A 14,100-nucleotide genomic window follows, 5' to 3' on the forward strand; every position below is an offset into this window, starting at 1 on the left:
TTTTACTTTTCCAAATGGCACCGTTAGAGTTGGGTGGGTGGTACCAGAAGAGACCCAGGGAAGACAGGAAACTGTGTGTTGATAACAGGCAAACATACAGTTTATTTTTTTTCCTTTTTTGCTCAATGTTTCTGAAAATCAAAGAAGGAACTTGAGGTGGCAGGCAGTAAAGGATGGGTGTCCTTGGAAATGACAGGTGTTCTTATTAAGCAAGGTATCTTATATCACAAAGTTCCAAACTATCTGTAAGAATGGTCGTTGAATGAAAGAAACCTGTGGTGTGTGACATTTACAGGCTTCTAGAACACATACAGTCTAGACTTTAATCCTAGACCACATGAAGTTCGTTCCTGGTAATTGACATAATCAGACCAAATTCTCTACAACCTGTGTGACAAAGAGAACGTCTCATGAAAATCTCATCCATTTGAACACGTGAGCTACTTTGCACAGAAACTCACTCTACATGATGATAAATCTTTCTACATCACAAAAATAGCCTCTTTTCAGTTTTCAAGTATTTTCCCTGAGTAACAGAAACAACGGAAAATTGGATTCCGTCATCAAAATAACGGGTTTGAAGGTCGGAGGAAATGCCAAATCAGACTGCGGTCTATTCAACTTTCTGTGGCAACTGCTGAACATATAGGGCCCTTCTGTCTACCTGTTAGGTTTGCAAGGAATAGTCAAAGTTCACCTGACAGCCTGGTGGTGATTCCTGTTTAATGAGAGACTGCTCCAGGTCTGCCCTCCAATCTTCAAATCCATTTGCAGAACTTTACAATCAACCATCACTATGTCAAAAATGAAAAAGTCCAGGGTGGGGTGCTCACTTGGCCCGGGAAGCCACCCATACAGGCCAATATAAAGCAGATACTTGGTATCTGTCCAATCAATCTGACAATTCCAATGGGCCAAACCAGAAAAATCAGATAATTGAGTCAGAAAGCAGAATCTGATCTACAACAATCAAAGGATTTGGCAATCAGAGCCAAATAATGACCTCACTTTGAGTTATGTAGCCTTGACCCAAATGCCACGCACAGGAGGACCTGCGCTGAGTGGCAAGGACTGGGGCGGGACTAAGCCATCAGAGGAATGGGACTACCCCCGAGTTGACCCTTTTAGAGATGGACAGAGTGCGTAAGTAAAAGGCAGGTTGACTCACAGGGTTATAGGAGGTACTGAGATACTGGATTTGACTGTAAACAGATAGAGCCAGTTTCGTACTTGCATAGTTGGGGTGAATTTTCATCCATTCATTCGGAAACATTTAGCAAGCACCAACTCTAAGTGAGACGTTAGAGTATATACTTCTGAACAAAACACAACCTCTGCCCTAGGAAAGCCCGTTCTTTAGTGAAGGAGGTCAACACAGTATGAACAGTTCACAGATGGTGCCATACAGAAGCCAGTCATAAGGGCCCCCTACACAAAATGCTACATGAACATAAAGGAAGGGGATGATGTGCACTGACCAGAGGATCAGGCTGGCAAGGGATGGGGTGGAGGGTGGGGAAAGAAGGATCAGCAAGGTTTCGCAAAATACTGGGGAGGTGGTCTAAATGAGGTTTTAAGGAATGGGCTGAATTTTTCGGGTGAACACGGAGGGACAAAGTATTGGAAGCAGCAGGAGCAACATGAGCAAAGGCACAGAAAGGAGAAAACTCAACACGCTCAGGGGCTGGAGACAGGGTCCTCTCCCTAGAGGGCTGTGATGATGGAGACATAAAGTGGGGAGGTGGGTGCAGTTGGACCAAAGCCTGTGGACGACCCTTGAGACGACCATCAAACACTTCGTTGGGACAGAGTGCATTGTCCGGGACCCTCTCCTCTTCCTCTTCCTCTAGTTTGGGGATACTGTTTCAGATACACTCTGAAAGAGTCTGTAAATGGAGCTGGCAACCGTCTGAAGCTGCAGAGAGAGGGGAGGGGTGGATATGCAGTGAACATTCTTTCTGTGTGTTTCTATTTGGCAAGAAACCTTCTGTTTTCCTAATGGAAACTTTGACACACTCAGTCTGTATCTTTTCATCCACATCCAGCTCATCTTCTGAACATTCTTAGACCTTTATTCTGTCAGACCCTGCACCCCACCCCCCGCAAAAAAAGTAGGAAAGGTCACTGAAACCGCAGTCTAATTTAACTGTGCTATTCGGTGGTAAACTACTGGAGGGAGTTCACTACTGCATGTGAGTACATCACGAACCCTGAATGCAGGGGAGGAAAAGCAGCCAGCCTAATCAGTAAATACGAACTTTCCAAAGAGCTGACGACTCTGGGGACTCTTACGAGTCCGAAAGAAAGGAAGAAGTAAATGGAAAAGAATGTGTTTGATTCTTTTCTTTTTTTTTTCCTGTGTTTTGATATTTATTTAATAATCAATTTATGATTCTCTTAAATTCCGAGCTGAACCTGAGGCACGTTAAAGTTTGAGGACGCTGCATTTCTCGACATTGTCCTTGCTCTCGGGGCCACCCATCCTGCTTTGTCCCCTCTCTAGGATCTTTTCTTTGTAATTTTTTTTTTTCATTTTTTTTCTCATGGAGAGAATTTTGGCTTCTTCAGTTCTTCATCTGCACGCTTTCCCTGTCCTGCTGTGGTTTCCTCTTTATGTTTCCAGTTGCAGAAGATCATTTTTGCTAGGTTCCAGTCTTTTTTCGATGGTTGTTTAGCAGTCAGTTGTGGTTTCATAGTAGTCGCAAGGAGACGCAAGCCGAACGTGTTTGATTCTTAACCACAAATCGCCAAACGTAAAGATTCCAGAATTTCTTTTTCCCCCATGGGAGCAGCACTAGCCCTACATTTTGACACGTCCTTGGTTTGAAAAATGCTGATATTTGTGGTATTTAATATTTATTTTACAAATGAACCCTGGAAGATCCAACTCTGGATAAATATAATGCAGGCACATCTACAAAAATGTTGGGTTGTCCTTTTGTTTCTTCCGATCATAATTCAAGTCTTAGGGGACATGGAGGATTTTCTCCCTTTTATGTCTACTTAGCATTTTTCCTGATGTAAAATTAGGAAGAGTCATGCCAAATTCTGCTCATGTGTCTAGTGGAAAAGGTAAATGAAAAGCCTAAACCTTGACTCTTGGTCAATTCTTCTTTCATTGTAAACCATCCTCATTACCTTCAAGAAGTGATACCTGACTCTAGTCCTCACCACTCTCGGAAAATGACCTCGCCGGTTCTTTATGGAGAAAATAGACACTGTTTTCTGTTGAACCCATGAAACGTTCCACCTCCCAGCTTGCCCGAATCCGGGCACTGCTTGTCCCCCACCTGCCATGTTATCTTACCTATTTCCCCGTGGTATCTATATGGGGTGGAAATGAAAGGCCCTGTCTTTGCAGTTTTTGTAAATCCACAGCAACCAGTTGCATCCTACCTGTGTTCAAAACTCAGATAAATGAACTTTAGAGGACTTGTCTGGCGAAAAATGTAATTTTTAATACAGTGTACTTTATTACCACTGGGCATTGCTGGCTACTATTAGAATATCAATTTTGTCTTAATACCCACATCCAAAGTCAATAAATGGTTTTTACCATCACCAGTAAAAGGCACTGCACACTCTGCTGGGAAAACACATCACTGCAGAAAGTATAAATGCTCCATGATGAAACCTGGGTAGATTTATGCAGAAGTTCTGTGATGCATGTTGTAGATGGCTGCAGCTTTATATTCTACCTTTTGATTTTTTTAATGTAAAATATTAAATATTTCTTAGGTTAGGAAAATCTCTAACTGAAATCAATACATGTTTGCATTCAGCACTGCAGAAGAATATAACACGTTAAGATGTCGATTTTCGATTTTCTAGATTAAGTGACATTCAGTAATGCCACCTTCTTTTCTGATTTTCCCTGAATAGGGAAAATTTTGAGTGTTAAGCAGACACTCTTGATTAAAAGCTTGGGTTATTACTCTGTTTACCAACATTGAAGAAAATTGATTAAATCCTAAAATAACTTTGATGTAGTAATACTTCTTTTACTATTATTATTATTATTACGAATACATTTATTTTAACTTGCATATTGGGTGCTCCTTTCTAGCCACTGTGGTTAATGCTATACCTGCGTTACATCACTGAGTACAACAACCCTAAGAAGCAAAACTGATTTCCCCATTTCACCAGTGAGGCCAAAGAATTTAAAAGCCTGGTCTAAATCACACAGCTAGTATCTTTCCCACAAGATGCTTAATTCTTTCTTTATCCTTGTTAAAACTTCCAATGACTAACCTCTAACTCTGATCCTTTTTTGCCACATCTTTCTCACTGCTAGTTGAGAACACTGCCATGAACACAGTGGGCATCCAAAAACGGGATCAGTCGCCAGTGTTTTGTAGGTGAATAACCGTTGATGACGTAACTGTCTAATTAACAAAGGAAAACACGTTCACTCGCCTGAATGCCCGGATGGTGGTGAGTCCTTCAGCTGTTTCTGAGAAGTGGCAAAGCAGAGGGAGCTGGGTACTATCGTCGAGTTCCTGGAGGTCCCTGGGGCAGAGACAAGTGCAAAAATCAGCTCCACACTCATTCAGACTCAAAGACCACAGGGTTCACTCTAAACTAAGGTTACTATTTGTCACCATAGCTCTTTTCCTCTAGCACTCAAGGAACAAAAACCCCAGCAGTTTACAATCTAAAGAGGAAGAGACAGATGAGTACGTGATGATGAATGTGGGTCAAGGAGGAATAAAATGTGTGGTACAAAAACATCAGCTTTGTACAACAGCTGAAGTCAACTGCTATGGGGACACAGAGGAATGAGCAATCCAGTCATATGTAGGATATGGGTAATACTTGCTTTAAGCAGGCGGAATTTAGGCCAAACCTTAAGCATGAGGAGGGCTTCAACCAAATAGATAAGAGGAAGTGCATTCCAGCTAAGGGAACAATAAAACCACATCCAGAAGACTAAAGCACTGGTGAGTTCGGTCTGGCTAGTGTCCAGAATCCTTTGGAGGTGTCGTAGTGGGAAAAGGCTGTACAAAGAATGGATGGGGCTAGATAGAGGAGGATCCTGGACAGGCTGGGGAAAACCACTGAGAACTAGAAATAAAATGACCAGAGCCATGTTAAAGCAACATAACTTGGGAGACAGTGCAAAGAGTGGAAGAGAATGAGTGTGTTAGGATAAGTCTATGTAAGAAGTTTTACAGCACTTCTGAATTAGTGTGAAATTGCTGGTGAAATTGAAACTAGGGGGAGGACTGTGAGACAGCCTACTAGAAGTGGCCTTCTAAACTGCTACAATCAACTAGTTACTGCGGAGAGAACAAGAGAGGAGGGTCAGCTATGGCTTGGTGGTTACTTAGTGGACTCGGAAAATGACAGCGCTATTTACCAGGACCAGGGGGCAGAGAATGAAGATACTGGAAGAGAAAGATAATGAGTTGGCTTTGGCCACAGTGAGATTGAATCCCTGCCTTATGGTATGCCTATTCACTGGTCCTCTGAGGAACTGTACATTTATAGGTATATAAAGTGCTCAGTGAAATGCCTGAATCAGACCCTTTCCCTGAAGACGCCTTTAAATCATATAAGCTAGCTTTTCTAGAACACAGGCTAAGAGTTATACCAGGTGTTTCAAGACATGCCTCTTTTTTCTTTTCAGCCTTTTCCCCCGCCTTTCTCTAGGTCTTTGGGGTTGAGGATTAGAGTAGGCACGTTGACATTCACCCACCAGAGTCAACTGAATTGATTACACTGTTACATAATCTTCAACCGTTACACAATCTGAGGCCATGCCGGGCTGCCTATATAATCCCACAAACAAACGCAACGTCTTTTCTGAGTTTCTAAGATGGATTTACTCACTTTAGAAACTGCAGCTGAGGGGAAGGAAAGAGAGCAAGGAGGAGGAGTATGATTATGAAGGAATGTGAAAAGTCTGAGATTTTTCAACATAAAACTAAGTGGTTATTTGTAAACTTGACACAAGCCACAGGTGGTCACTACATCGAGGTCTATCATGAAGGGGGAAAAATTAGGAAGGAGGAAACTTCTGTTTATAAGACTGTATTTTATGAAACCAAAAAGGTAAGGGTGCAGCTTGATTTTGTATTCTTGTAAATAGGAAATACTGACTTGCAGAGGCAACCACACATTAGGTCTTTGTAAATATTCAAAATTTCATGGTGTTTCCTGTAGCTAGTCCCCCACCTTAATTCCCTTCTGTGTTTACAAAATAGTCTGTTAAATTGCCTGAGCTTTTCAATGTGGGTGAGTTCTGTTAAATCTCAGCATCTTAGAAGGATCTTTTTGTCTGTGAGATTTAATATCATGGTCATATTTGCTAACCTAAAGGGAATTTCAAGTAAGAATACCTTATAATCTATTATCAATGTTCATTCGTTAAAGGTGACCACCCTTCGGGTATAGGGCAGCGGTAGAGCACAGGTTTAGCATGCTCAAGGTCCTAGTTTCAATCCCCAGTATCTCCATTTAAGAAATAAATAAACGGTACTTAGTTTATTAAACAAAAATTTAAAAATAAAAATGATCATCCCTTGCATATTTTAACTATCAGTGTTAACAGATTATTCTCAATTATAATGAATAGAATTTGCAATTCAAACCTGTAATGCACTAGGGCCATTTGCCTGGCCTTTGCACTCCATTTGTATTGCTCAGGGGCGAAAACAGGCTCAGATGAGTATGTAACTGAGGTTAGACATGACTGTGTAGTAGCAGTGGCCAGAGGGCAAGGATAGATTTGGAAATAGCCAGCCTCAATGAAGGAACAGGACTTTTTTGCCCCTCCAGCAAACAACATCAGCAAAAACTGCCAGAAGAAATGAATGAGTGAATTTACTGGCTAGCCTTTTCCTTTTGGTCTGAATTTGCTACAAGAAAAGGGAAGAGCCTGGGGATGAAAAAAACACTCGAGGGAACAGCCTTAACATTTGAAGGATGCTAATTCATAGCCTGGAGGGAGAAACAACTATATTTTTAAATTAAGAAATTTTGCATGATATATTCAGAGGTTTTGAACTATAATTTTGCTTTTTCTTCTTAATGATTTTTCTTAATTTCCCTGCACTCAAGTCTTATTCAGTATTTTCATTTTACTGAATGGACTCAATATTTTCCCCCTATTTCAGCACTTAATCCACATATAAAGTTTACTGTATGTTTTATCTTCCCAAGAGACTGTAAGTTTCTTGAGAACTGGTTCTTGTCTTGTTGAACTCTTCCTCTGCCACAGGGCTTACACAGTTATTTACAACACAGTAAATGCTTCATAAGTGTTTGTTGAAATAAAGTGATTACTGCAGTGATATAAAATTTACTGTACTATTTAAAGCAAGTTTTCAAAGTTAAACCGGAAATTTCAAAACAACTGGTACTGTATTTCACTTAATTATTCAACATCTCAGCAAATGACAAATCCTATATTAATAGAAGAATTTAAAATTCATGGCTATCTTTTATTTACTTGGCTAACGATCAAGTGCATGCTAAACGATCCAATCTGAAAGTTTCCAAACTTAAAATTACAGCACTCCCATCAGACATTCCAGATGCTCTACTTTTACAGTTATCACTCTGATTTATCTCTTTAACCATTTTTTTTAACTTCCACTAATCTTTTACAAAATGCATTTTAAGCATTTGAAAATATTTTACCTGTTCCTCCCCACTGTGGAATATAATGATATTAAATTGCTTATTCTTTGGGACTATGTTTAATTTCATAAGTTATCTGTCAATGTCAGGCTCTGAAAAAGGACTGTGGCATGAAAAATTTGGCACAGTCTGTGGACTCAAAATTCAACAGATCAGTCCACACATTAATACATGTCCAGACCGTGTAAGGCTCAGACAACCAATTATAGAAGCAATTAAAATATATCTCCAAATGAAACACAATATCAAGATAGGTTTCATCATGTTAAGAACAGGTTTCATTTCCAAATTCCATATCTTATCTTGAAAAACACTACAGCAAATCTGGATCACAGTAAATCAAAACTGTAGGCTTTTGAAGACGAACAGAACATTGTTTTACTTACTTAGAGGCCACTCGGAAGTATTTCTGGATAAAATAAAAGGCGACCCCAAGAGGCACAAGTGCAACCAGGAACACGGGGGTAGCGTAAGAAATCATGCCAATGGCAGACACGCAGAGCAGTGTGGAGCGAGTTAGGGATTCCAAAGTTGGAGGGATGTGCTATTAAGAAGGTAGTTGGAAAGGAAAATGTTTTAGCTTAAATGAAACGTTGGTCATATGGCAACAAAACATTCACTTTATATTAACGTTACATAGTTCCAAAAGTAGTGTATAAACATTTTCACTGTAAGCAATTCATCACTCCTTCCACGTCACTTACTTCCCATAGTCTAGTATATTTATCCATCTGTCTACCTATCTACTTTCCATGGGTCATTTACCTATCTATGTATTTACCTTGTGGGATTTTATACATAGTACTATACCCTAAATCTTATTTGTCCATTTGCTTGTTTTGTTTTACTGAACAAGAAGGGTTGTAAATCTCCCCATGCCACTCTATACAAGTCTATTTCTTTTTAATGGCTGCCTTGTATTAAAAAATGTATTTAGCTGTTCCTCTACTGCAAGATATTTAAAATAATTTTCTGTAATTGCTCGCTCTCATTCTTTGCTAGTTTTTCTCCCAATGAATCTATTATATTTTAAATTACTCTTTGATGCTTTTAGCTCAACAGAATTTTAAAATTTTAGAGTCATTTCCTTTGGCTTTTTTCTCTTACTGTTTCTGAGTTTTGTGCCTAACTTAATAAGACCTTTTCAACCCAAAATTCTAAAACTACCCTCCTACATTTTATTTTATAGCTTTATGTTATTATATGGCCCTTTATATAACATATATATTTGTTTTGTAGTTTATAGATAGCTAATGGTCCCAATATCCTTTACTGAAGAAATAATTCTTTTCTTTCAGATTCAAGATACGCTGGTGGTTTTGAGTTCTCCATTTTGTCCTTTTGATCTGCTTGTTCTCTGTGTGATCATCAAAGTGTTGTATAGTATTTTTTAGGTATCTGATAGGGAAATTCTCACTACATCTACACGGGATTTCATAATTTCCAGGACTGTTGGATGGCTTTTCTTCACATTAGGTTTATTTTTATTTCCACAGTTCTTGTTGTTATTATAAATGAAATTTACTTTTCACATAATTTTTTAATTGGTGTAGAGAAAGTTACTGACTTTTCTATCACATCTTATGCAAATACTCTGCTGAACTTTCTAGTTGGCTCTTCACTGTACTAATTGCTTTGGACTCTGTAGGTAGCAATCGTATCATCTTCTACATAAGGAGTGTTTTGTCTCTCCTTTTCCCATATGTATTCCTCATGAAGTGTTTTAGGTGCAGCGTAACCTGATACCGAGGCACTGAAAACATCAAAAATTTTCAGCATGCATTTCAGTCAGCTGCATGCATCAAGTATTCATTTTCTAAATTGATGGTAATTTAGATGTTCATGGGGGGAGGGTATAGCTCAAGTGGTAGGGTGCATGCTTAGCATGCATGAGGTCCTGGGTTCAATCCTCAGTACCTCCTCTAAGAACAAATAAATAAACCTAATTATCTCCCCCCCCCCAAAAAAATATGTTCATAAGGCCACTCTGTGAAATCAGAAAAGGCAAGAGCTGGATGTGATTAATTCTTTGCTCAGTCATCCTAAAGAGACTGTTCTTGGAGTGATCCAGTTTCAGAGTTTGAGGTCTTTCATTTCAGGGTAAACTTCTAGAAGCCTAAGGATCTAAGACTAAACTGGGTATCTTTAAAATATTCCCTAAACTATCACACCATCTAAAGTTTCTCTCACTCAAGAGCCAATCTGATCAAAGTAAAGGACATTGAAGACAGTTTGGTAATCCATTCTTTACTTCTGGGAGACACTCTGCATTCATACTAAACTGTAAGAACTTTGCTGTGAATAGAGATACATACAACACTGATCAAATTCATTTTGTATTACAATGAAAAAGTTTAATTTTTTTTTTTTTGCTATTTCTCTCTATTTCATGCTGATTCTCTAAGTATTCTCTTCTACATGCATAAATTATTTTGAATTACTTGAAGGAAATTAAAGTTTTCTTTTAAAATTTTATTCTAGAAATCATTTATGCATACATGTAATATCGATGTGAATTCAAACAGGCTTTCATTAAAGTTTTAGAAATCCTCTGTTGTTAACAGGAATCATGGTTTCTGTTAAAATGTGATTTAGCTGACACTGAGAAATTTATTTTTGAACTTGGAAGTAACTCAGGCACTCACCTGATCAATGATATTTGTATCAGCTGAAAAGCGATTGAGGATCAGTCCCAGTGGTGTGGTATCAAAGAATCTAGGCAATGAACAGATTGGAATGTTTGATAATACTGAACTCTCTGGAGTCTGAGTACAGCTAACGGACATCTTGGGGTCAGGAAAGTGAGAAAATCCCCACTCATCTGCTCAAAGACTGAACAAATTCTTTAAAATTTCGTATTTCAATTAAACATTAAAATGCATGCTTTTACGATTGGGGGGGCAGTGCATAAAAAAGTAACTCCTTTTTTACCTTATTGGTCCAAGAATTATCTTATTGAGGAGATTGTGGTGAAGATTTTTGGCGGCTGTGAGACCCATCCATTCTACAGTGAGAGATGTAACAAGGCAGAGAAAAATACCTGCTCCACAGAGTATGCTAAATCCAGCCACATAGTAGGTCTAAGAAGCAGCCAACACAAAAAGGACATAGGAAGTTATCAACTGAGTTCTTTTTTTAACTAGAACGTCAAATATCAAAGTCAGGCAATACTGTCAACTCCATTATCTTGCGTCAGTTTAGACAGCTGAAGGAGTGCAGGCCTTGGAGACTCAGGGCAGTATCCCCACCAAAATCCCAAGGCCAAGTCCCCACTTGCTCCCTTCACTCTCCTTCAAGGTTTGCTTAAGCACAGAGGAAGTGTTAGCGTCTGCTTTCTGGTTTGAAATATTCTTGGCTTTTTACATCATAGAGTTCTCTCTTGCTACCTCTAATCTCAGAATGACTACTACACTGGTATAGATAGTTAAAATCAAATGCCATCAGAGCAATGACAAAAGTCCTGTGTGCATATTATACATACACACACATATATCATGTGTATAACATCCCTGAATCCAAACCCAAGCATTATCTTTAAATGTTTCTTATGATATTTAAAGTCCTGCTCTAATTAACTTACTGAATCATTACAAAAGTCCTGTGACATCTGAGCTATGTCTATCTACCTAGGTAAAAAGTGTCACGATTAATCTCAACATTTCCTTGATAATGTAAAAACAGAACCCACTATACCTGATCAGCTTTTTCAGTATTGTTTATACTGTACTCTGAGGTCCATGTGGCCAGCCAGTAGTCTATAGCTACAATGACGGAATGCTTCAAAAGCTTGGAGAAAATCATCAGGAATAGCAAGAAGAATCCGCCAGAAGTAAGGTACCGCCAACACGTTTTCCATGGCATTTTCGTCCTGAGCCTCATTACAGTGGACATGTTATCATCCTCATCTTCCTCTTCTTCTTCCTCTGCATATGAAACACTTGTTTAATCTTCCAATGGCCAACAGGGAGATAGAATTTGTATTATCCCCCCCTACACACAAACCTCCTTCAAATTTATAGAAATACAAGTATTAGTCTTAGAAATTGTAAATGCTTTTAGCAGGGAAAAACATCATTTTAAAAAGTAGGTGACTGCCCATCAATGGATGAAAAAATGAAGAAGATGTCATACATATACATATATATACACATATATATTTGTGTGTGTGTATATATATATGGAATACTACTCAGCCGTAAAAAAGATGAAACCTTGCCATTTGTGATAACATGGATGGATCTTGAGGGTATTATGCTAAGTGAAACAAGTCAGACAAGACAAATACTGTCCAATTTTACTCATATATGCAGTAGAAAAAACAAACAAACAGAAGAAATGAACATCCCAAACCAAACAAAAACAAACACATAGATACAGAGAACAGAGTAGTGGTTACCAGAAGGAAAGGGGTCGGGGGAGGGTGAAATGGTTAAAGGGGATCAACTGTATAGTAGCAGGTGGAAAATAAATTTTTGGTGGTGAGCGTGCTGCAGGGTCTACAGAAGTAGGAATATAATGTTGTAAACATGAAACACATGATGTTATATACCAATGTCACCTCAATAAAAAAAATAAATCAAAAATGGGTGAAAATGAATAAATGAGTGAATGAATGAAAAAATAAGCATAATACCTACATCTGGATGAGACAATCTGCTGGTTTATTACACATCAAACTGACTAGAAGTATAGACTAGAAGTTGATGAAGTTATTGATTATTTTTTTCACTTCTCCGGTACCTAATCTGTCCACATGATGAATTGGCCAACGGCTAGCAGTAGAAACAATATGGACCAGGGGGAGCAACATGTTAGGTAATACGTACCATCCTGGGCTCTTTCTTTCTTTCTTCCACATACATTACCCTCTTTTACTCTCTAAGAAAAGTGTTATTATCTTATCTTACACCTGAGAAAATGGATTTACACAGTAAGCCAAGGGCAGAGTCAGCCTTTTGAATGTTATCCTCACCACGTGAACACTGGAGAGAGCCACCGGGCATGACTGCACTTTTAGAGTGTGTTAGAAATCATTGGCTTCTAATTCTAGAAGCTTTCTGTTTACAGCACCAAACATTCTTTAAAATACATTTTTAAATCTATGAAACTGGAGTGCAAAATTCATTCATTCATTCATTTATTCGATTACTCAGTAAGTATTTGTTGTAACACCTGAAATGGAAAGGTTGTACATTCTGGTGTCCTTTGGCTTGAAATTATAATTTTCTCTGTTGCTTAACTGGCTTGTAGAAATGTGGTCTTAAGCAAAAACCAATTAGGAAAAATGAGATATAGGATATTTACTGCACGGACTTACGTGTGGTTTATCTTACAAACTTCTTGGCAACAAATGTCAAAGCAATGTAACTATTTCATCTCATTCCTGAAATTTCCAGTGAAACTTTTTCCCTCATGATACCTTATTAGATCCAGAAAATTGAAACACAACAAATGCTTTTCTAATTCTCTTATTCTTCATTGCTATAGTATCATGAGGACCCCATAAGAATTTACTGAATGGTTCGGGTATAAATCTCTCAAAAGAGTATTTTCTCCATATTCTGCATTTATTATTTCCAAAGGACTGATTTTATTAATAACTTGATTTGGTCATTGTATTAGACCTTTCCAGTTTATCTGAACTGGGGTCTAGACCTGTTGACAAACCGCTGTCTTTTCCTTTCAGCCCTCTCACACACAGCACAAAAATGCTAGGACGCACTGTGGGAAGCCCCTCGAGACGGCTGTTGGTTGACTGTATCATACACCTTTCCTTCACTCCTGTTCTTTCCGTTTTCTATATTATGCATTTGATTTGGCCTTTTCCTCCTGCAAAGAGGCTTGTCACTCCTCGCGGGCATATTCACAGATCCACTGCCAAAGGAAAACAACCTTTGCCGCCTACTCCCCATTTGAATGTTTCAAATACAAGAAAAAGGTCTACCTTCATCTTCATCCTCCAGCTGGGCTTTAGCTTCTCTTGAATACATGGCCCTTCGGAGAGTTTTCCTCTCTAAAGTTGTTTGGTCAGCTTCCATATCCTGCAGGAAACATCGTGCTATCATTCAAGGAGCTCACAGCCACAGGCGAGTTCTACTCACCAATGAGTGACCCACACGTACCAAGTACCAGTCGTTAGTTCCCTTCACTGTGGCAGGGTCTCTGCTCGCTCTACAGATGGACCACTCCTGTCATAGGAGCCAGTGTGGATGTTTGAGGGAAATGTGTCAAAGCTCTGAGGCACAGGGCAGTAAGAAGCCAGGAAAAGTAACAACATGATGGAGCTGACCCCAGGGGCAGCGGGACACCTCCTGGTGTCACCATTGCTACTTGTTTTATTTTTATGTCACTTTCCTGTACTCCTATAATGTTTCTAACTGAAGATGCATTTACATTAATAATATCTTTTTAAAAAAGCATGTAGTTCTGGACTGGTTAGAGCACTATCAGTCA

The 14,100-nt window shown here is 38.9% G+C and overlaps 1 protein-coding gene across 4 annotated transcripts in view; it reads right to left on the bottom strand.

Annotated features, from left to right (window-relative positions):
• ABCC9 (ATP binding cassette subfamily C member 9) overlaps nucleotides 1-14,100 on the bottom strand; it is a 107,372-nt gene that overhangs the window by 23,937 nt on the left and 69,335 nt on the right. For all 4 annotated transcript variants that reach the window (XM_031443999.2, XM_010988822.3, XM_031443996.2 and 1 more), the window contains 6 exons: nucleotides 13,592-13,688; nucleotides 11,341-11,570; nucleotides 10,579-10,727; nucleotides 10,293-10,362; nucleotides 8,034-8,191; nucleotides 4,420-4,512 (listed from right to left, as the gene is read on the bottom strand). In XM_031443999.2, coding sequence (XP_031299859.2) covers nucleotides 4,420-4,512; nucleotides 8,034-8,191; nucleotides 10,293-10,362; nucleotides 10,579-10,727; nucleotides 11,341-11,570; nucleotides 13,592-13,688 — 797 coding nt within the window. The remainder of the gene's footprint in view (nucleotides 1-4,419; nucleotides 4,513-8,033; nucleotides 8,192-10,292; nucleotides 10,363-10,578; nucleotides 10,728-11,340; nucleotides 11,571-13,591; nucleotides 13,689-14,100) is intronic.

The sequence above is a fragment of the Camelus dromedarius genome, chromosome 25 (assembly GCF_036321535.1).
Source record: "Camelus dromedarius isolate mCamDro1 chromosome 25, mCamDro1.pat, whole genome shotgun sequence".
Lineage (NCBI taxonomy): Eukaryota > Metazoa > Chordata > Mammalia > Artiodactyla > Camelidae > Camelus > Camelus dromedarius.